Raw genomic sequence first — 24,296 nt, forward strand, 5'->3', positions numbered from 1 at the left:
TGGCCCCTTTTCTTGGCACAACTTGCCTTCTACTTTGGCGCAACTCAGCTCCTACTTCTGCAACTCAAGGGGGCCCGGCTAATCCAGGAAATGCAGCACAGCTGGACCCCCCCCTTAACATATAGAAGTCATCAGGTGACGATTTTGCCCCCCTGATGCTGGCCCTGACTACAATATTATTAATTTGGTGAATCAATATGTTTTTCTGCTTCATCCCCATAGCCACCTTCTCATAATCGCATTACTTTGTTGGAGATCGCAACGCACATGGGGCCTCGTTTACTATAAGCAGGGTCAGAAATCCACACAAATTTGTGTCCACTTCACACTTGGACTTGTCACCCAGATGTAGCGTCAATGCTTTGCCTACTTGAGCCACACCCATTGCAGACTAGACTGTAAAATGGAGCACCCAGCCATGTAATCTTCAGCAACAGTTCCAAACAGTTCCAAACTGTTTCTGGAAGCAACATCAGTACAAAAACTATTCATCTGGATCGGATGGGTTGCCAGGGGCAAGAAGCTGCAGAAAAGACTAACATCACTATTTTCACATTAAAGTGTACGTTGGTGTGGTGCCACCTTTGGTCTTTGGAACCAGTGAATTTTCCTTCAATTCAACTGGGGGAAGACTCTGGATTTGCCAATGATTTCAGCAGCCCTTTATCTCTGGAGCCAATAATCTTACTGACATACATTTGTTGCTGATGGGCCTGTAAATCTCTAGGTTATTATTATCCTCTAATCAGTAGTTTGATGGGAAGAGAAAATAATCTGCCTTAATAACATGATCCTGTTTATTTCTGTACTGGCATTCTAATCATGAAGTATGGAGTTTCCAGGTTTAGCTGAAGAAATAAATGTTAAAAAAGTTGGAAGAAGGTGCTATACTACCCCTTTAGTATAAATTGAAGTCTCCTTTGTTACTTTTGTGTCTATGGCAGACATTAAAGACAGTGCTACCATGTGCCTGCTCTGCACTTCCATTCAAGTGTTTCTTGAATGAGCATGTTTGTGGGTTTCTCGCACATACCAAAATAATAAAACTGAACCTGCTGTGTGTTTGTTATAGGGATCTTTGATTGTAAACTCAACTGTGGCAGTCACTGATATAAATTAAGTATAATCTCTGTAAAGCTCTGCATATTAACCATGTTAAATATCGTGGCCATTTGGGTAGTTCCACATTGGGATGATCTCCGTGCAAAGTAGCTCACCCATGTATTTTCATGCTGAGAACTGCTGTGTATGTCTGCACCCAGGCCAACGCAGTGCCTGTGAGTGCAGACACACAAATGAGTAGACCAGAGGATCGGCTGATTTTTGACCTGCAATTATACTTGGCCAGAGTATCAGCCCCTTGTTATTATGTATATCCAGCCAACCCAAAAGTGATTAACAACTTACAGGGATTTTTTGAAGCTGCAAGAACAAAGAGTAGAGGCGAGGCAACTTTGGGTGACTGCAGAAAACGTAGGGTCTATGTTTTACCAGTGGTGATTTACTTTATTGGCGGAAAGCTTGTTCAGGATAATTTTCACCTATGAGGCACAGATTTAACTGTGGATGACAATTCACCCCATCTGCAATCACCCTTAAAGGAGACTTTTAGTATGATGTAGAGGGTGATATTCTGAGACAATTTGCAATTGGTTTTCTTTTTTACGGTTTTCGAGTTATTTAGAATTTTATTCAGCAGCTCTGGTAGCTAGGGTCCAAACTACCCTAGCAACCATGCATTAATTTGAATAAGAGACTGGAATATGAATAGGAGCAGGCCCGGATTTGTGGAAAGGCCACCAAGGCCCGGGCCTAGGACGGCAGGATTTTAGGGGGGGCGGCATGTTGCCGAACCACACCATAATTGGTTCAGAAATGCTGGGGATGAGCAGGAGATACAATCATTTTTTAAATTTTCTGTGCGCCAATCCCCAATTGATCCAGTCCAGATGAAAATGTGCACGAATTAAAGGGAGGGAACTGGGGCAACGAACAGCAGTGGGCCTAGGGGTGCCCACTATGTAAATCCGGCCCTGAATAGGAGAGGCCTGAATAGAAAGATGAGAAATAAAAAGTAGTAATAACAATGTGTAGCCTTACAGACCATTCGTTTTTTAGAAGGGGTCAGCAAGGCCCATTTGAAAGCTGCAAAGAATCAGAAGAAAAGGGCAAATAACTATTAAAAAAATTAATTAAAACCAATTGAAAAGTTGCTTAAAATTGGCCATTCTATTAGATACTAAAAGTTGCCTTAAAGGTGAACCACCACCTTTAAGCTGCTTCAGTTTGCAGAAACTGTTCATTTGATCAATATACAGGTATGGAATCCATAATCAGAAAACTCTGAATTATGGAAAGAGTGTCTCCCATAGACTACATTATAATGAAATAATCCCAATTTCTAAAAAAGATTTCCCTTTTCTCTGTAGTAATAAAACAGTACATTGTACTTGGTCCTAACTAAGATATAATTAATCCTTATTGGAAGCAAAACCAGCCTGTTGGGTTTATTTAATGTTTACATGATTTTCTATACTTAAGGTATGAAGATTCAAATTACAGAAACATCCGTTATCCGGAAAACCCCAGTTCATGAGCGTTCTGGATAACTGGTCCCATATCTGTAACTGGAAATGCATGTCTGTTGCCATTGTCTTTTATGTTGATATTTTAAATTGAACCTTCCTGTTACTGCATTTTGCATAATTTAGATGTTTTTGAGTTCATGGTACTTCTGTTTTTTTAACCATTTTTATTTGTTCCTTTGTAGAAAATCAGGAAAGCTTGCACCATGTGGTCCATGAGCGCCTTGGAGAGTTGTTACGAGTGCTGAAAGCTGTCATTAATAAACACCACGTCCTTAATTCTGTTGATATCCTTGGAGCTGCCGGCACAGTGATTGCTAAGGTCAAAGGTAGGTAAGGATAGCATTGTATTCAGAGTAGCTGCTTTGTATGTTTTAGTAACCAACAAACACAATAGATCAAACAGAATTGTGTCCTGTGTATATTAAGTCATATAATACAACTAAAAATGTCTTCATTCTTTAATAATAACAAACTTGCCTTCATCTAATTGTCCATGTAGTAGTGTTTGTTCCTCTCTATAGATAATGGCAGTTGCTGGTTCCTGTATGGTCTTTGCCACTGAAAGATGGTAATCACAAAAGCTCACATTGCTATGACTATATTCGCCTTGTAGGATATCAGTCAGAACACTGCTGTGGCAACAAAGCAATGGAAAATTCTACTGGCAGTGTGATTATGCTGCTGGCTAAAACACATTTATTGGATAACATGGTCGGACTTCGCTAAAATCGGGCGTTCGGCAAGCGAAATCTTTGCGTCTATGGGGACCTTTAGTTTAAGGCTCCTTCACTCAAAATACCTCCCAACTGTCCCATTTTTCCCAGGACAGCCCCAATTTTGACAGCTCACAGTCCCGAGTTTGTTACTGAAATCTCTTTGACCTCCTGCACTGAACACTGTATACAAAAATTGGGAGTCCACCTCTGATTTAAACTTAGTTAAGCCCAAGGGACTCGCCCCAGTTCACAGGCGATATATACATCAAGATTCCTTTTATCCAAAGATAGCTGTCCCAAGGCTTTCTTTTCCATAAAAAATTTCTTTATTTAAATTAGCATTAAAAGTTCAATAACAAACAGACCCCCCCAGGCCCACCTTACGCGTTTCGCACCCTCCGGCGCTTAGTCATAGGTGTATCCTGCACTGAACAGCCAAATAAAGATACAATGTTTCTAACTTAATTGGCTTTTGGCAGAGAGCCCAGAATAGATACTTTTGTAACAATTTAAGATAACCAGGTCTCTTTAGGGAAACTGACTTGCAGCTTAAAGGGCAATTCACCCTCATTAGCAAAACTGTAATAAAAGATAAAAAACACAGAAATGTGCTCAAACTTTCATAACCTACCAAATTTTGTAAAATGGACATGGTAATTAGGGGTTGTGTCCACAAAAAATGGGCGTAGTAAACACTTTGCCGCACTCTGCTTGGCAAATCTTTTTGTCCCTCATTCTATTTCCAAAATGTTGGGAGTTATGACACAGCATTTACTGTTTCAGTATTTCTTGTGCAGTTCATTTATAATATTGGTGAAGGCAGGCCTTTCTCTTTATAAATACCCACTGACAAAATTATACAGTAAAAAGCAGAGGGGTTTTTTGTTTGTTTGTTTTGAGGATCAAAAAATCTTGTATTGTATTATTATAGATGCATTAACTGTGGAACCAATAGAAAATGTACTCTGTTTAACGTGGAATAAATTGCTGGCTTTATCTGGCTGGTTGCTTTGTTATTTGCTTATATTGCAGTTGTTTGTAAGGGCATTTTGAAAGGCACAATTGCTAAGCAGTGACAAAGAAGCATTTTGAAAAGTTCTTTAGAACGTTCTTATTGAGGCAAAAAAAAAAACCAGCATCTGATAACATGCAAAATGCAGCTATATTGTAGATTAGTGGGCTGGCTGGAGAAGGAGGAGGGCAGTGACAATTGGGGGGGATACCCAAAGGTCCCGTTGGATTCTCTGTTAGATGTCTTTGATGGAAGGTTCATTTAGTGCATGCAATATGACTTTCCTAAAACTGGGACTTTTTGCAAGTACAGGTATGAGATCCATTATCTGGAAACCCGTTAACCAGAAAGCTCCAAATTACAGAATGGCAATCTCCCATAGACTCCATTTTATCCAAATAATCCAAGTTTTTAAATTGTTTTTTTTTCTCTGTAATATTAAAACAGTATCTTCTACTGACTTGATCCAAACTGAGATATAGGAAGCAAAACTAGCCTATTGGGTTTATTTAAGGTTAACGTGATTTTCTAGTAGACGTAAAGTATGAAGATTCATAATCTGGAAAACCCCAGGTCCTGAGAAATCTGGATGTCGGGTCCCATACTTGTATTAGTTCTGCATCTTAAGTAAGTGCTAATCAAGAAACGTACACAATCTAATTTAGTTAAATAAGATGTAACAAGATACCAATTGTTTTGCCTTTTGTATTTTATAAAGAATTGCAGTCATGGCTGTCTATTTTTTTGCATACCTGCTTAAATGTTTTTCTTGTAAAACAAATCTTCCTCTTTCATATCCTGATGCTGTTTCATAAAAAAACAATTAAGGAACTAGATCTTGTGGTTGCTATGTTATGACTAATTCTTGCAACAGTTTACTGAAGTTTGACTCCATTATTATCAGTGCTCTTTATGGTCTTACTCAGTGGCAAAACTTCTTGATCATCAAATAGATTTATTTCACAAAAAGACATGTGAACTAGGGACAACTCTAACCACTGGAATAGAACTAAGTCCTTTGAGGTTGTCCTTTAAAGGGATCCTGTCATCAGAAAACATGTTTTTTTCAAAACGCATCAGTTAATAGTGCTACTCCAGCAGACTTCTGCACTGAAATCCATTTCTCAAAAGAGCAAACAGATTTTTTTTATATTCAATTTTGAAATCTGACATGGGGCTAGACATTTTGTAAATTTCCCAGCTGCCCCTGGTCATGTGACTTGTGCCTGCACTTCAGGAGAGAAATGCTTTCTGGCAGGCTGCTGTTTTTCCTTCTCAATGTAACTGAATGTGTCTCTGTGGGACATGGGTTTTTACTATTGAGTGTTGTTCTTCGATCTACCAGGCAGCTGTTATCTTGTGTTAGGGAGCTGCTATCTGGTTACCTTCTCATTGTTCTTTTGTTTGGCTGCTGGGGGGGAATGGGAGGGGGGTGATATCACTCCAACTTGCAGCACAGCAGTAAAGAGTGATTGAAGTTTATCAGAGCACAAGTCACGTGACTTGGGGCAGCTGGGAAATTGACAATATGTCTAGCCCCATGTCAGATTTCAAAATTGAATATAAAAAAATCTGTTTGCAGAATTCTGCTGGAGCAGCACTATTAATTGATTCATTTTGAAAAATATTTTTTTCCCCATGACAGTATCCCTTTAAGCTGACTATAGACGCAAAAATCTGATCGTACGATTTTCGGACCGTATGTGGAGAGTCCCGACATTTTTTGTCTGGTGGAGTTTGGTCGTTTGGTTGATCGGACAGGTTAAAAGATTTCTGTCGGCTGCCGATAATATCTCTACATGTATTGCCAATCAGACGATTTTCAGAGGGAGACTGTCACTAGCTTAGGTCAGACATAACTTTGGTACGATTGCTGTCAGGGGCAGAACATCGGCTGATCTATTCTTTTCTACTTTATTTGATCGGAATGGTTAGTGGCAGGTTGGGAAAGTCCGATCGTACGATCGGATCTTTGCGTCTATGGCCAGCTTTAGTCTGCATCCCCATACCTTCTTAGCCTCACCTTGCCTTCCTCTGAATCACCTAGTGGCTATGCAGGTTTCACAGGCAAATTCGTTGAACTTGATGAGTGTGTCTTTTTCAACTTTATCTACTATGTTACCTCTTGCCAAGCTGTAGAAATCTAATTGGAGGAGCAGATAGGGCAGATACTTATATGGCAAATTAAAAAAAAATGTTGTCAGAAAAAAAAGTTTACTTTCTAGTGTCAGTATGTCTTAATGTATTTTTAATCTGTAGTTTTTACATCAATCCACATCATTTACAGTTCTAGTGTGGTTAAAAACACCCCCAATTAATAGGGTTGCTGTGATAGTATGCAGGATTTTTCCATTTGTTAACTAATCTAGTGTTGGATTTATAGTATAAATTAATGCTGAATAGGTTTCTGTTAAATAACCAGTTATGAATTTTATTGAAAGGTCAGTGAATTTAAGAACATTTCTACCCCTCTAAATTCTAAGCTAGTACTTGCCCTCCTCACTGCTTCATTGCTATTCTGTCTCCCTCTTTTTACACTTCCATGATCTCCTGGTTCTTCTCTCTTCCCCTGCCATCGGGGGGGGGGGAGACATAGGAAGTTGGACTGGTGGCAAAAATGAATAATTCTAATCATGAAAGCCCAGAGACAAATGGCATGAATGTGATATACTGTAATACATTTGCAAATAATTTATGCATCCTTCTTCCTGATCCTCTAGCTGTGTTATCCCCCTTTCAATGAATGGTTAACCTTAGGTAATAGTATAGTACAAACTATTCTTTCATTTTCATTTGAAGAGAAGGTAAATAAAACCTTAGCACAGTGTTTGCTTATTGGCAGTATTAATGCACAGTGTTGCTGTACTGATTCCTCTGTTTAAACTGAGGTAAGCTTCCCAAATCTGGCTTGTTTGGCCTTTGGTTGTCCTTTAATTATGTACGAACTTAACTACTTTTTTTTAAATAAACCCTGCTGTTTCAGTTTTTTTGGTTTGAAGCCAAAAATGTTGACCAACCAGTTTCCATTCTAAAAAAAAAAAACATGTTTTTTTTATTGATATCTTAAATCTTGCATGGTTATAGTGTAATGATATGTTGTTCAATTATATGTATGGGACCTATTATATAGAATGCTTATTTATATCTTAGTTGGGATCAAGAACAATGTACTGTTTTATTATTACAGAGAAAAAGGAAATCATTTTTTAAAATGAAAGTAATTTGATTATAATGAAAGTCTATAGGAGATGGTCTTCTGAGCTTTCTGGATAACGGGTTTCCGAATAACCAATCCCATACCTGTATTAACCTGGCCATGCATTTACAGATGGTTAGACAGCAAAAGAAATACTGCATTCATCGTTGCCCTTAGTCTAGTGTTGTTCTTGGATATAGCGTGCGTATTTAGTTTGATCATTTGGCACCTGTTTTTGGCTTGTTTAGATCTTGACATTTTTTTTTTTGATGTTAGGTACAATTTTATACTATCTTTGCTATATCTATGTCAAAAGAACAAAATAAACATACTTGTGCCATTAATATTTATTGATTTGTTAGTCTGCAGGTTTGAAATCAAAAGTGAGTTTGTCATTTCATCCATATGTTTGTACAGTACACAATGAAACTAAATGTTCCTCTAGGACCATGGAAATGTTTGTCTGCTTGGCTAAAGCTGGCCATAGACGCAAAGATCCTATTGTACGAATCGAAGATTCGTACGATTTTCAGAACGTGTGTGGAGAGTCCAGACATTTTTCGTCCGGCAGAGATCAGTCGTTTTGTCGATCGGAAAAGGTTTGATTTTGTCCCGACCGATCCCACCGGAGCCTGTTGCACTCTCATCGTAATCTGATTGTTCGGCCATAGGGCCGAGGCGTACAGATTACCCCCGATATAGCCATGCCCGTTAGTGGCATATCGGGGAAAGATCGGCTCGTATGGCGATGTCGCCAAACGAGCGTATCTTTTTGTCTATGGCCACCTTTAGACAAGTGATAGTACAGTATAGATCCATATATTCAGGCACCTCTTCCTGTTAGGCTGAGGGCACATGAGCACTGTCTCCGCTGCTCTCAGCCTCAGTTTTTTCTGCAGAATGAGAGAAGATCTGCTCCTTTCCAAGCTCAATTGATTGCTGTGAACAGTGCAGCTTCCTTAGGCACGGGGAGTGGAAATCAGGCTGAAAGTAGGCATTTTCGGGCTGCACTTTTCAGTGCAAATCAATAAAGCTGGGGAAGGGAAAGGATTCATTTCTCTCAGGCTGCAAAAATAGCAGTGACTAAAATCAGCAGAGCCAACGCTCCATATGCCCTGGCCCTTAGTTAAACTGGATAATTTAACCACACTAATTACTGACTTGGCCGTATTGTTATGACCATTTCATCTCCAGCATCTCCAGCAGCAAACAACTGGAAGTAGAATGGTTCATACTGAAAAGCTCTGTGACATTCAGCATTTCACCATCATATGATTCCAGCTATCTAACAAATTAGTTTCTCAAATTTTCAGGAATTTGAGTGAAATGGTTTCTCCAAAGAGTAGAGGCCGTTCTATCATCAAGTAAAAGACTAATTTAATTTAGACATGGTTTTTGGATAAGATCTTGGTCTGGCAGGTGTCTAGATACTTTTGTCAATATATATAGTGTATATGTTCGTGTAGCAGAGAACGTGACATGTTTCCCCACTGTCATCGTGCGCATTAGCGCTCGGCCAACCTCTCTTTTTATCATTGTTTTGTTATGACATTCAAACATTGCTTTTTGCATATGAGGAATCATCCCACCACTGCTGGGTTTTTTTGGGGTTTTTTAAGTGGTCACAATTAAAGGGGTGGTTCACCTTCACGTTAACTTTTAGTATGTTATAGAATGGCTAATTTTAAGCAAATTTTCACTTGCTCTTCATTATTAATTTTTTATAGTCTTTGAATTATTGCCTTCTTCTTCTGACTCTTTTAAATGGGAGTCACTGATCAATCAAATGCTCTGTAAGGCTACAAATGTATTGTTGTTGCTACTTTTTTTATTACTCCTCATTATATTCAGGCCCTCTCCTATTCATATTCCAGTCACTTATTCAAATCAATACATGGTTGCTATGGTAATTTGAACTGTAGTAACCAGATTGCTGAAATGGCAAACTGGAGAGCTGCTGAATAAAAAAGCTAAATAACTTAAAAACCACAAATCATAAAAAATTAAACCCAATTGCAAATTGTTTCAGAATAGCATTTTGTGCAGCATACTAAAAGTTAATTTAAAGGCGAACAACCCCTTAAATTCACAATCTGCTTGTCTCTTTGTATGATTGACCAAGCAAATTGAAGTGCTTTTAAAAGCCAGTCACAGAATTATGTTACTTATAATGCTGTCCACTTATTTTCCCTTAAGATTCAGTATTTCTTGCACATGTATTTACAGGTTGGTGACTCTTTTTTTTCCCCCTAGGAGCAGTATTTTTTAACAAGTAGCTGATATTTTCAGTAGTCAGTGTGCAGTCTCTGTAGGTGTCCTCTAACTGAAATGTTATTAGAGTAGTGCACAGTGTAAGAAATGATTATGTATTTTGACATTGAAGTCATGTCTATTGTTGGTTGTAGCTATTGTGTATAGTCAGGATGTCCTGGGGAAAACGTGTGTGTGTTTTAAAGAGCTATGCATAATCACTGTAGCAATGGACTCACTGACTAACCAGCTTTTTAGGCATACAATGTGAAGCCTGACAATTCTGTAGAACGATTTTATTTTGTATTCTCTCACTGGCGTTCATTCCTGCTGCATATGTTTTTCCCTGACACTGAGCAGTTCAAAGGCATAACACAACTGTGACGACAAAGCCTTCCTGCGACAGGAAAACTATTCACTACAGATACATTCTTCACGTTTCAGAGGAAGATAGCAGTCTAACAAGCTTTTCCAATCGTCGTGGTTAGCTTGTTGAGACTTTTGCTTTATTTCAGCTTTTTTTCGCATTCGAACTGATAAAATACATAAATACATTGAAGCCCTTGGAGCATTTTGGAATTACAGCTTCTATGACTAAATACTGCTTGAGTTTTGTAATATTGTTGGATCGGTTTTGGTAAGTAGCCTTTGTTATTCCCTTTTGGTCTATTGTGTTACACAGGTCTCCCCTTCTGTGATACAAAAAGTTTTGCGTTAAACGAAGTGGAAAATTGTGTAATTTTCACCTGTAAAACTTTGTGTGCATGTTCAGTGATTTTAGATTTCCCTATTTTTACTTTTTTTTTTTTATCAGCTATCATGGCAGCCCTTTTTGACTGTTTTCTGTTTTTCCTTTTAATAATAAAAAAAAATGAACTCTAACTCATGATAACCGTGTGAAAAAAAAGAGACAAGTGGTTTAACTGTTTCTACAGTTTTTCAAAAGTTAATGTATGTTTTCACTGCAAAATAGTGGTGTCAAGTTCGTATTTAGTAGGTAACTCAGTGTTATTCTGCTTCAGCTGATATTCCTAGTAAGAACAAGTGTTTTATGCACAGTTTGGCATAAACCGTTTACTCTGGGGTACCATCTGAAGAGCATAAGGGGCTCATCTGTATAAATATTTTTCGAAAGTTCACTTTAATTATTTAAACAGACAGTCGGAGCACTCAGTAAAATGCCTACCCAGAAGTGCCTGAGTGCTAGATCCAAATATACAAATATTTTGTATTTAAAGAGTTAAATAGAGATCATTATATCTATATAAACAGGCTCTTCCCTGCAGCCCAGGTTGATATGAAGTTGTTTATTACACAGGGACTGGTTTAATTGTGACTGTGAATCAGGTCTGCAACTAGGGGTAGGAAGAAGAAGCACATGCCCAGGGCGCAAAAATGTTGGGGGCGTAGTCTGCACTCAGGGGAAAATGATTGCCTTGGGCACCCTTAGCATTTGGCTCATCACTGCTGGCAATTTAAATATTTGCTTTGATTTGCCAAAAATCATAAATATAATTCCTATTCATTTTATATAATTTTGTAAAAAAAAATAAATAAATATCAAAATTATAGTATATCATGGAATGACACACTCTTATTGGAGTTTTTAATACCAATAAATATAATATGCGATTATGGCACATTTTTATACAAACTTATACTTCTTTTTTTTGGGGAGAGGGCAGGGAGTGTAGGGTTGGAGGTGCTTTATCTTTTTACAGTAGAACCTGTGGCAGATAAAATGCTGTAAAGTGCAAACTTTGAGAGCTTTCATAAAAACCTCTAACTAGCAATTTAGAATAGAACATCTTTACCATTTGGAATTCACTGCAATGTGTAATTTCCAGAATAAAATGTAGTTTTGTGGGGTCAACTTACATTTAGGGGCTTTTACTACACATAAAATGTGTTTCTGTGCTTTGTGGTCCCTAGAAGAAAGTATTTATGGTACTCACTCATTTGTGGTATCTACTTAAGATGTCTTGGAAGTCATTACAGCATGTTGTCTCGCCCAAATTAATATAAATGTCATGCAGGAAATGTCAGCATCCCTTTAAACTTGTCGATACACAGGTCAATAAAAGCTGCAGACTTTTCTGACCAGAACAAGTTGGCAGTTTTCAGTCCATGTTTTGGGGCTTTGACTGCCTGCCCACCAAAATCTGGTTTCAAACTGGCCAGATATCAATTGATCGGGGGTGATACTTGTTGATGAAGAGTCACCATAGGCCTGCAGTATGATCCTATCTTTGTTTGGTTGGCCTAACCGTGCAGAGATACGTTTGTGTGGTAACCTTGCCAGGCAAGCTGATATTCAGGTTTATGGCTATCTTAAATATGACATAGTACAAAATTAGCATCACAAAATTCCTGAGGAAGCATTAGTGATAATTACTCGCCATACTCGTGCAATTTAAATTGATTATTATAGGAAGTAATCAATGGCAATTTTCTGTGGTTGTTAAAATGTTTTAGAATTTTTGTGTTTCTGATTTTTACAGAAATACATGCAATAGCCAAAGGATAGGAAACCTGTCTAATCCGTTGTTGGTCATTACTCTTTTTACTTTCATTCATATATAAACTTTTTGTCTACTGTGTCTTTTTGAAATGGCTACTGCAATGGTACCCTCAGTGCTACAGGTTCTATCACAGGCCTTTCCACAAACCATACATATTCGGTTGGGGTGGTTTAAAGGTTCTGTACATTAAACATTAACCACTATGAAGTAATACAGGAATTTTAGCCGCTTTTGTCACCTCTACATTTCCTTGGAAAAGTAACAGCAGCTGGAAAATTGTCATCTGTTGGTTTCTGTAGTGGAAGTGCTTTTGTAGTTGTCATAGCTAAAACATACAATTTTAAAATAAAGGAGTCCACCATCCAAAAAAACAAACAAACCGTTTTTTACATTATGAAAGCAAATATAAACGTGAGCATTTGTAAAATTACTAAAAATGTTTGAATTTTGTCTTTTTTTTTTTTGGTTGTTTGAGTCTGACTCCTAAAACAAAAAAGAAATCCGTTGTCCTCCAGGTCTGTTAATGAGCCGGTTTGCAACATTGTTTCCGAAGTCAGAACCAGGAGCCCAGAAAATTAAAACAGACAGGCAAATACTACATATAAGAGCAATTACTTTTACAAATTGATTATTGTTACATGTACTTTCACTATGTCAAAAAAGTTTTCAGTGGAAAAACCATTTAAAACATCGGTGTTATTTTACTCCTGGTATTTTAACCACTTTTTATCTTGTATTTAATACAGCCTATCTGCATTGTGTACATGAGCCATTTTGCCATATTCCAATTGAATGGCAGCCCCCATGGCTACACCGCAGGTCATTTATATAGTGAATAAATTACCCCTGTGGTAAAATATAAGCATATTATAAGGTACATAGGCGTTCCATTCCCATATAAAAGCATGAGGCTGAAGGCCGAGTGCTTTTATACAGGTCATGGAACTCCGAGGTGACTTCTAATATCCTCATATTTTGCAACAGGGGGTACTTTATTTATTATAATACACACTTGTCAGTGAGTCATGTGACAGAAATGACATCACTAAACTCAGATTATAACCGATGACATCACTAAGCACCGTTTTTAAGGATATCTTTTACAGGATATTCATGGCTCTTGTGTATTATAAAAGTATTGTTATATAGTGTTAGTATAAAGTGGTGCTTCTGAAGCAAACAGGTTTTTTTTCACCAGAGCTGAGTAATGGCTTTATAATCAAATGCATATAAAAAGCTTTAGTCATCAGCCTTTCTAAATAGAATTCAAGGGTGCAACCACACAATCATATGCCAGTCATGAATGTCCAGTGGCTTTTATAATCTCACATACAGTTGTTCTTCACTTATAAGCAGCCAATCACATACTGATTGTCACTTTAGTCAAGGTCTTGTCTGTGACAAATTGAAACAGATAGTATAATTCTGATTGCATTAGTTGCAATGTGTCCTCAACAAGTATTTGGAACATTTTGATCACATTGTGATCCAGAAGGATAGATTCTTTATCTGGGTGTGCAGCTGTTGTTTTTAGTTTGCTAACTGTAATCCGAATAATGTACATTCGATTGCTTGCCAAATTTCTTTCTTTCTTCTATGACTAAGGAAACCCTAAATAAAATAATTGGAATCAAATCTGAACAAATTATGATTTTCTTCTCTTGGTTTATGTACACTAAAAAAATAAATCATTTTTAAAAATTTTGATTATTTGGCTAAAATGGAGCCTATGGGAGATGGCCTTTCTGTAATTTGGAACTTTCTCGATAACTGATCCTATATCCTATAAGAAGCAGGACAGGAAAAGCATAATGTTTTGCTCTGTGTACTAATATATTTTAGTAGCATTAAGATAAAGTGATACTGGCACATTCTTTAAATTGATAGTGTTACTATCAGTGAAGCAGCTCAGTGTTCTTTTTGTTTACAAAGCTGCCCCTAAGCAACCTACACCTTAAATGGTACTTACCTCTCCTTTCCCTTAACTATGAGGAGAGATGCTACACTGGGTTTGGGACAGTGTGATGCTTTGTAATGCTTGAGTACCAATGTAAACAGGACCCAGTCATAGCAAAGGATCTGCTATCTTCTGCCCAATCTGAGTGACAAAACCTGCCCCTTCAGTCTCAGACAACTTGGTCAGCATGTAGGCAGAGGTTAGGACCACTGAGTTGGATAAGGGGCAGCTTAGTTACTAGTAATATGCTTGATCAACTTGTCAGAAAAGGTAAGGACCTCCAGGGATCACCCAGTATTAATTCTTTTTTTTCTCTGACTTTCCAGCTGTGAACTTCAAAAACATTAATGAGGAGAACAAGAGGGAGCAATTTGGTGAAATCTTTTCATCCATTGACTCATTAGCCTTCACCTTTGGCAACGTGTAAGTCTGAGAGATTTTTTTAAAATAAAACATATCTTTACATAGGCGTTGTAAAATATTTATACAATGCTGGCTTGTTGTGTGTAAAATGTTGTTCTTCATCTAAAAACAAATAGTTCAAATAAGTTGCCTGCAAATATACTATAAGTGTGAAGTCCCTCTCTAGCAGTCTGTGTATACATAACACGTAAGCTTAGACCAATGGTATGAACAGATATACCCAGCATGGGTGGCTGCTTTATGGGAATTTCTGGGGGTCTTTGAGCTTGATATATCAAAATCCTATGCATTGACCCATATCAATATATTACTGGACCCACACATTAATGGGTACTGAGTGACAGGAAGTGCTGTAAAAATTGTAAGAAAAGAAAGGAAAGAGCTGGCAGTGAGGGGTGTGGGAATGAAGGAGTGAGCAGAGGAGTAAAGGACAGGCTTTAGGATAGGGACAGCAGGGGAAGGAGAGAAAGGGAAGACAGAAGAGAATGAGAGAGTGAAGAAATAGAGATTGGCATAAAATGAGAAACGTTATCATCAAATGAATATAAAATAAAAAATGTATAAATATCATTACCTTATGGCCTATGGCATACAGTGGTAATCCACAAGCTGGCAATAAAATGCTCAAAATCCATTTTACAGGCACACTTTCATGGAGGAAGATGGTTTGGTTTGAAATTGCGATTTAGTGCAGTTCTGAGCTTTTTGTTGCCTGTGGAACTATTAATTGCTTGGCCGGCAAATCTCCCATAACTGCACTGTTGCCATAGCGCTTTGTTTCAGCTTAATATGTGGGAAGGGGTTGAAGCTGTGGAACTTTCTCCCCAAGGTTGAACTTAATGGAAGTGTGTGTTTTTTCAGCCTCATCTACTGTGTTCTTGTGTTATTTCTTGGTTTTTAGTACAGGTATTGCACCTGTTATCCAGAATGCTCGAACCTAGGGTTTTCTGGATAACGGATCTTTCCTTCATTCATGCCTTAAGTCAACTATAAAATCATGTAAATAGTAAATAAACCCAATTGGCTGGTTCTGCTTCCAATAAGGATTAATTATATCTTAGTTTGGATCAGTACAAGGTACTGTTTTATTATTACACAGAAAAAGGAAATCCATTTTTTTCAAATTTGGATTATTTGGATAAAATGGAGTCTGTGGGAGATGGCCTTTCCGTAATTCAGAGCTTTCTGGATAACGGGTTTCCGGATAACGGATATCATACATGCAGTATAGAATCAAGTCGATGTTTTTACAAAATGTTCAGTGGTAATGGCACACAAAGAGATTTGTTGTCCATGGGATCACTGCACTAGCGCTAGCACAGGAAATTTCTCACATGCAGTAGTGCAGATTTCCTTGTGTGCAATTACCCTAAATGCAGTGTCCGACTGGCCCGGCGGGACACCGGGAAAAAACCCGGTGGGCCCCGACCCTCGTGGGCCCCCGCCGGGCCAGACCCCCTCTAATAGTATAAAAATTTTAAAAAAGCTTCTGGCGATGCGCATTGCATCACCGCTTGCGCATCGGCACTTGCGCATGCGCATCGGCACTTGCGCACTGAGAAGCGCCGCTCGCGCATGGCGGCGTTCGAGCGGCGCAGTAGAGGGGCGGGGGCCCTGGACCAGCAGTCCCGGTGGGCCCCGGGCCTCCCAGTCGGACCCTGGCTAAATGTCTTTTATGTATTGATATGGAAAAGTGCAGATGGTCTATTTTGTTGCCTACAAGTGTTATGTGGTCACATCCTCATTCCACCACCCCGCTTGGGATGTGGAATGAGTACAACGTTTTCGTTGGTTTTGGTCTGTGAACTTAAGACAGTGTGGAGTTCAAATAGGTAATTACCACCAACAAAGTAAATGAAAATAAAATAATTTCAATTGCAAAACCAGTTATTTATGTTCTGCAAAATGTGGTTTTATTGCAATGTCTTTTCTATTCACTTGTATCGGTTCGGGATTCGGCCGAATCCAAAATAGTGGATTCGGTGCATCCCTAATATATATATATTCGACGTGTGTATTTTATAGCTGTCCAAATTTAAAGTAATCTAACAAAATACTTCCTGTCAAACCAAAATTGTATTACAACTTGCTTATGATTTGCAGTGTGTAATTGCCATAATAAAAAAGGACATTTTACACAATGTAACGAAGGTGCACTGTGAGGTTTTTATAGATGTTTGTTTCTACATAAATATAGTGGAAACCTTTGTTATAGCCACAGCTTCTTACCAAAAGCCACTAACCCCGTGCGTCATCTCAAAGCATGGACACAGGGTAGAGCTTACCAAGATGAGTTATAAAGCTATTTAGGAAGCATTGATATTGTCATATTGATGTTAAAACCCTTTCCTCATACAGTAAGCCCATGCCTAAGGTATATCTTATATAACCAAAGACATTTCAGGCAAGCTGCAATTTGATTATTTCATTTAAGAAACCAGAAGGCAGGAGGAGGGTTGATACTTGAATGTTCAGCATTACAAATACTGGGCTTACATGAGTAACAAAGCTTGACAGAAACATTGTATGTGTATCAAGAATGTTTCCTTTGTAAGCCCTATTCATGGCTTATTTCCGTTACAGTGTGTCAGACTTCCTTATGGGAGATGTAGACAATGGGTCAACACTGGGACTTCATGCATCACGTAGGAGTCGGGTAGGTCTCGTTGTGCTTTTTGTGCTTCTCACTTCTATTTCTAGCTATGACATATTTCCCCGTGTACAAAAGAATCCCTTTTCCACCAGATTTGAGTTGCAAATACAACTTTATCTGGTCATTTAAGATTAAATATTTAGGTCTGTGGCACATGGTCTTAACTGTATATATGCAGTTTAATGCAAACGTTCGGTCAGCCCTTGCCAACTAACATATTTTGTTAATTATGTAGTGAAAAGTAGTAAACAGTTACTGCTGGAAGCATTGTGTTAAAAAACAATATATTTACAAAAGTTAATGTACGGTGAAGTTGCATGCTTATTTCACAAACTTCAAAACAAGGAACAAATACAATAGTGGCATCTGCAAAAGTTTGGATACCTTTTCCATTTGTTGACAACCACGGCCTCCTCTAAGTAACTAGGTGACTAAAAAAAAATTTGACGGATGCCTACAAAGCAGGGGAAGACTATGAAAGGATTCCAGATGCTTCCAGCTTGCAGTTTCCACTGTTTGTAATATCCTCAATAAATAAACAAATGTTAAGAGGAAATGTAAAAGTCAAGGCAAAAAAAAAAGTATTCTATTATATTGAACTTGCCTTTGAAAGGGTACAATTTAATATATTATTTTAAGGAATATAATTCCAGTATCTGATATATGTAATCCTCTTTACAGTTGTATGTTTTAACAGAACCTACATTAGGATGTGTAGCTATTACTTTGTGTTTGGTGTGAATGTACTATGGTCTGTGTTGCAGTTTATTGTATTTCTGTATGTTGCAGAGCTCTTCTCACAGTACAGTCATTCTTCCCACTGCACTCCTTTTTTTTTTTTTTCTTCGAAGGCTTGAAACTACATTTTTCTGATTGTGACAGGACAATGGCAGACTGAAAACTGCTCTTAGTGCTTAGCATTGCAGTCAGTTTTTTTATAATCTAAAGCAGTTTATTTTTACTCAAAAAAGCCTACTATCCCTTATTGTAAAGTGCTCAATTTATAATCTTGTTTATGTTTACAGTACTGTTAGGGGCATAAACATTGTTCTGCATAAATATAGGTTTTAAACTTAATTCATTGTTTAAACCATCTTTAAAACTGCTGGTGCTGGTACCATTACTTTCTTTTCCCCTTGTACATGTTATTTCCCTGTCCATTAATAATAAAAAAAAAACATTGTGTTTTAAGTATTTGCAAATTCTGACATTCTCTGTCTTATTTGTTTCTTTTATTTGTCAATTAGTCTTTTGAAAACATTTCTGTGGACGATTCAGCTGGATCAATTCATGAGAGGGATGATATTCCAGGTAAAACACTGAATGGACATGACTTTTTACATTGGAGTATATGCATTGCTATTATGTATTACATAGATTGCTTTACAGCAAATGTATTTTGTCAAGTAAAGGAATATGCATTGATTAACAGACCACAGTGCAGTAGTGTAGGAAATGTATTTTTTGCTCAGGTTTAGACATTATATTAGGTACAGAGCATAAGAGAATTTGGTTCAGCAACATGCACAGGCATTGCAGTAGTCATGTGGTAGGCAACAGAAGCATCTTAGTTGCTTGTGACTCTGACCCCTCTTGAAAATCCCTGTCAGTCCTATTTAGTGTCATCCAGCATTAAAGAACAATCCAAGATCACAGTAACTACAGCGTTCATGGTTGGCTGACACTGCCTCCATCTCTGTGCACGACATTGCAGAGAAATACATTTCTTATTCAACTCTTTTTTTGTTTTAGGGCACCTTAGGGCAGAAGAAGTGGACAACATGCTTCTGCGTTACGACAGTGGAATTGAATCTGCTCTATCATATGCTAAAGCTTGGTCAAAATACACCAAGGATATTCTTTCCTGGGTAGAGAAAAGGCTTAGTGTGGGTGAGTGGCTCCTCTTCATGTCTAATGAGCTTTGGAATGAAATCTGTTGTCAGGCATGTTCTATAGACTGTCAATAATGTGATTTCTAAATTAATAGCTGTGTCAGTGACTAGAACCACTGACTAATTTTATTCTATTCTGATTTTAACTTGTGCTGTTGTACTTCATGTTATGGACTTCATATTATGATCTCTTTGAATCCGTAGAAATTGAAACTGCCAGAAATCTTGCAAAAATGGCTGAAAATGCAAAATCATTGGTAAATAATCAGGTAAGTAAGTGTATTTACTATAAAGTTCAAAGGCTTTGTGTTGCTCAACTGAATTCTTACTGGTCACTAACTTTTTTCAAATGAAACTGGAATGTAAAACAAAATAATGGGCTATGTTTCTGTAATGCTAGAACTGTGTGTATTTGTTTAACTTGTTTATCTACCTATCTATCAATAGCATGTTCATGATATTATTTTTTTTTATTTCAAATAGTATAATGCCTTTGCATGTATTGTACAATTTGCTAAACTAATGATTAACTTAAATGTTATTTATTTTTAGGAATATATGCCATTCCAGTCCATCTTCACAGCAGCTTTTCAGAATGATATTGAGAGCAGCCAAGTATGCTTTCAAACAATCGGTGCTCTTCAAAGCAACAAGTTCATCCAGGTAAATATTCTAATACTATGACGTAATGTTAACACTAACCTTTTGGGAAAGCTTGTGGTTGGAACAATAAACAGATAGACACAGAATATATCTTGCACATGTTTCATTCAGCAGCCTTTTTGTAGGAAAAAAAATTAAGGCTAATCACTAAATTGGCAAAACTGCAGATGAGTGGCTAGATCTGGACTTTTCACAGCTTCAGAACCCAAAAAATAGTTGTCAGTGTTTTTTTATTAGGTTGGGGTCTGCAACTTTTAGCAATTTGACATTTCAATTGTCTTTTTTTAAATTATTATTATTACCTGTACCAGATAGGAATGCCTAGAAGTGTCTTTGAGAAAAGCTTGTCAATGGTATTAGTTACTTTCTGTAATCAAAGCTGACTTCTTTGAAGTCACTAATAAAGTATAACCTCTTATGTATACAAGAAAAATATTTCATGTAAGAACTGTAATTTTCATGTAAAATAACTTTAATCATTTACACATCTTATAATTCCATGTCCACTACTTTATATTACATCTCTCACAAAGTGTGGTGGAAAACCAAAAATTCCATTAGCGTGTATTGTGAATGCAACACTGATTTAGCTCATTGTGTTAACTTGTTTATTTTTAATTATTTTTCAGCCTCTCCAAGCTAGAAGATCAGAGCTTGATAGACAAAGGAAGGAAATGAAAGATCTTTGGCAGCGAGAGCAGAAAAAAATGGTTTGTTTTCATTGAGAATGTGAATACTATTTTCAGATCTTCTTACTTTAACAGGGAAATATACCTGAACAGTCTTGAAAAAATGTTTAATTGTTTTTAGCAGTGTCAATGAATGACACTTCAAATTATGGAAAGATCCATTATCTAGAAAATGCCAGAAAGCATTTCTGTATAGGAATATAATATTGTTAAATGCTAGATCTGGTCCCCCATGTCCTTTTTTTTTAATATAAGACCCTGGCACAGCATGTCCCTTTAATATTTTCAATAGTTTGTGGGTTTTGGGCTATGGTACCCCTGCATTTTTTCTCTGACAGGGACTAGTGCAGCTAGAGCTAGGCATTCTGTTTAAGGGCCATGATTCTAGCCACATCCTCTGTGCTGGCAAAATTATTATGATTACTAAAGCAAATTGCCAAAGTCCAGGTCCTTGACATTTGCTGTAGACACTTTCCACCTCCAAACGTACATGTTTCACAGGACATCTGTACTGAAGCCAAATGAAAGATGATATGCAAGGTCATGGTAAAATAAAGAGACAAAGGTGACAAAAGTGAAAGAGTAAAACATAAAGCAAGGATAAGGCCAAAAGGAAGGAGAGAAGAAGGAATATAAAGGGAAATTGTGACCATGGGAACATTTTTAAGAAATGGCAATTAGGGAGCAGAACTTAAATGGTAATTGGGAAGGTCATAACAATTGCTGAAAAATGGCAAAGCAAAATAGGGAAACCAAAAAAAGCTGAGCATAATAGCATAACTACCATACAGCAGACCCCACAACTCTTGCAGGGGATCTGGACCACAGGCTTTGCTGTATGGTAGTGCTACTCGCCAGCCCCTTCTGCTTTTTAAAATTTCACCGTCTGAGACAAAAAATAGGCAGTCAGTGAGAGGGTGGGTGGAGGCAGCTGAATTTTTTTACCTTTGCATGCTTAGCCTCCTGAACTTTTCTTTTGTGGGGTTGGGGCTTGACCATTACTACTTCTGCCACTGGTAGATGAGTCATTGAATCCTTGTGGAAGATATGCACAAATGTAATAATACCAGGGGTACATATTTGAAAGCCCTGATAAATACTGTACATGTTCACCATTTTCATTGCTGTATTTAAGGAAATCAGAACAAAGAATATAAATCTTTGATACCACAATACAATTTTATTTTTTTGCAGCAAGATCTGGAGGCAGCTTTACGCAAAGCTAAACTATTAAATGCCCAGCGACAAGATGAACATGAGAAAGCAAAGTCCAGTACAATTCGGGCAGAGGAGGACCTGCTCAGCCTAAGTGGGGGACTTCTGAAAGATGGTAGCAAACAGCTGGAAAAGAGGCGACGTCTAGAAGAGGAAGCTTTGCAGAAGGTCAGAACTTTTGATTGGGACCCAAATCTGCTGTGAAACATACTTGTTTCTCCAACTTTTGTCCTTTAGAACATAAGTTAACAAAAAAAGTTGTTGCTATTGGTTAATAGCAATAATAACAACGCAGGTAACTGAATGAGCAAAATATTCATATAATTATCAGCTAGCAATATAAATTGCCACTGATAAATTATCTCCAAGGTATTTTTACACAATTACATGATTTAAATAATTTACCCACAACAATTTACTTGCCACAGCTTTTCATTGTTGTTCCTTCCAACACCCTTTTCACTTCGGTTGGTTTCAGATAGTTTAACATAAAGAAAGACTTTTTCCAATTACTTTCTATTTTCTAAGTGTAACATGTAATTTTTCACGTTCTAAAGCAGCTCTGGGAAGGGGGGGTCGCTGACCCTGTGAACTGTTCTAAATTGATACATTTCTTATCTTTGGCCCTGCTGAGCACAATCCCTGAGTTTCATTAAAGGCAGTTGTTAGAATTGATACAATAGTTGCTAATACTTCACAGATACTGCTAAAAAATGTATCAACTCAATGTTGCAAAATTGTACCAGTTCAGATTCTGCGCCTAAATTACTGAGCTGCCAGACTCAAACACCAGAGACTGGGACATTAAACTTTAAACTCAGATTTTGGAAAAACAATAAAAAATGGAAAGTAATTGAAAAAAATCTTTATTTTTGGAGAACAGTCTGAAAACAACTCAACTAAAAAAAGTGTTGAAGGTGAACAACTTCTTTAAAGGACAAGAAAAGTCAAAAAACGATATTTTATCTATATATAAAAAACACTGTGCACAAGCAGTACCTGGGTTCATTTCTGCAGCATTTGCATGCCAGAACCAGGATTAAATAGTCTACACACAGCGCTGCCATTTACCTGACCCTTGTTAATGTATAGAAAGAGCAATTGCTTCTTTTTTTTAATGTTGTTGTTACACAGCTGTTCTGTTGTCACAAATAATTTACAGCAGTGAGATTAGATTCATTGTATGAAACCTGATTGATATAGATATCTTGATACAATGCATATGCTATGTTAAGGTAATTATTACAATAAATGGTTACATTCTTAGTAACATGGTTTCTTAAAAAGCTTCAGAGCAGAGGTTTTAGCATTCTGCTGTTTTTAAAATATAAGATAGCATGGGGGTGGAGCTGATTAGAGATGACTACATTAGGAGAAAGTAAAAGAAAGAATGGAAACTTACAGGAGAAATAATGGGAAATGGTGTGTGAGTTGAAAAAAACAGGGAAATACACTGGCAAACTGATCATTATAGGGGGAGGAAGTTGCAGTAGCATTTGTTGTTGACTTTTCCATATCTGAAAATGACCAGACATCCGGATTTTTTGTTTTGTATTTTTTTTTTTTTTTTTTTTTTATCAGGATTCTATGTACAACGGGTTTCTTTCTTTAAATGAGATTGGGAGAATTATTTACGAAGAACATGTCTTTATTTTCTGTTTTCGAATACCCTTATGCTAACATGTTTTTGATCCAGTCTTTTGTCTAATTGCCAGACAAAGTGTGATATTATTCTTATTCAATACTTGGCCAGTACATGGTTGCAGTTAAATCCTGGCACTTCCATTGTCCTTCTACTGTCGCAGTGTCACAATGTACATTACTGGTCATAGCCAGCATTTCATCTTAGGCTTGGTGGCATTTCCCCCATCAAGTATTTCTGCCAAAATGTTGCCTGCAGTTTTCAGGGAAAGGGCATATTTTATCAAGTTGTGTAAAACAGCGGGATAAAAATATCAACACCGATGTTGCCCATCTTTGCTTTTGATTTCTATCTTGTAGGTGACTGTTAAAGTCTAATTGGTGGTTGGTTGCTATGAGCAGCCAATCATCTGTGATGTTTTTTCTCTGCTGTTTTACAAAGCATGGTAAATAGGCCTCAAGTGTATAATTTCTCTTAGTATACGTTTTTCGATGACAAGTATTATAGGAGAATTTAAGTTTTCTATGTGAAGCCTGATGGAAAAAAAACATCTCTTCATGATCTCTGTAGTGACAGCGTACATTTAATTTTTATCACAGCTCTTCCTTGGTAAACTAGCTTACCTCTGGTATTTTGGTCTTGCTTTAGCTTCGTGTTTCAGTTATAATTATAAATGCACAATCCTCTTTTGTTCTTAGGTATGTTGTGGTTACATGAAACGTACATTGTTTTTGTCAAATAGTTTCATTTGCCACTACTGCAAGGAAGAAAATGCAGACCTGCTTTTTATATCACAGGCTGTCTTGAATATGTTATGATGCGAGAAACTGTTAATTATGGTAGTCTAGGCATTTAAATAAAATTAGTTTATTTTCTGC

The 24,296-nt window shown here is 37.3% G+C and overlaps 1 protein-coding gene across 5 annotated transcripts in view; it reads left to right on the top strand.

Annotated features, from left to right (window-relative positions):
* The window catches only part of arhgap29.L (Rho GTPase activating protein 29 L homeolog), a 68,698-nt gene that overhangs the window by 30,802 nt on the left and 13,600 nt on the right, over positions 1 to 24,296 (top strand). For 4 of the 5 annotated variants that reach the window (XM_018258552.2, XM_018258549.2, XM_018258551.2 and 1 more), the window contains exons 3-11: positions 2,771 to 2,914; positions 14,568 to 14,664; positions 17,248 to 17,320; positions 18,565 to 18,628; positions 19,070 to 19,207; positions 19,414 to 19,478; positions 19,762 to 19,872; positions 20,502 to 20,582; positions 21,756 to 21,944. In XM_018258552.2, coding sequence (XP_018114041.1) covers positions 2,771 to 2,914; positions 14,568 to 14,664; positions 17,248 to 17,320; positions 18,565 to 18,628; positions 19,070 to 19,207; positions 19,414 to 19,478; positions 19,762 to 19,872; positions 20,502 to 20,582; positions 21,756 to 21,944 — 962 coding nt within the window. Of the gene's footprint in view, positions 1 to 2,770; positions 2,915 to 9,594; positions 10,400 to 14,567; positions 14,665 to 17,247; positions 17,321 to 18,564; positions 18,629 to 19,069; positions 19,208 to 19,413; positions 19,479 to 19,761; positions 19,873 to 20,501; positions 20,583 to 21,755; positions 21,945 to 24,296 lie in introns of those variants that run through there. The other variant, XM_041590532.1, reaches the window with a different exon arrangement.

Source organism: Xenopus laevis, chromosome 4L, assembly GCF_017654675.1.
Source record: "Xenopus laevis strain J_2021 chromosome 4L, Xenopus_laevis_v10.1, whole genome shotgun sequence".
Taxonomy (NCBI): domain Eukaryota; kingdom Metazoa; phylum Chordata; class Amphibia; order Anura; family Pipidae; genus Xenopus; species Xenopus laevis.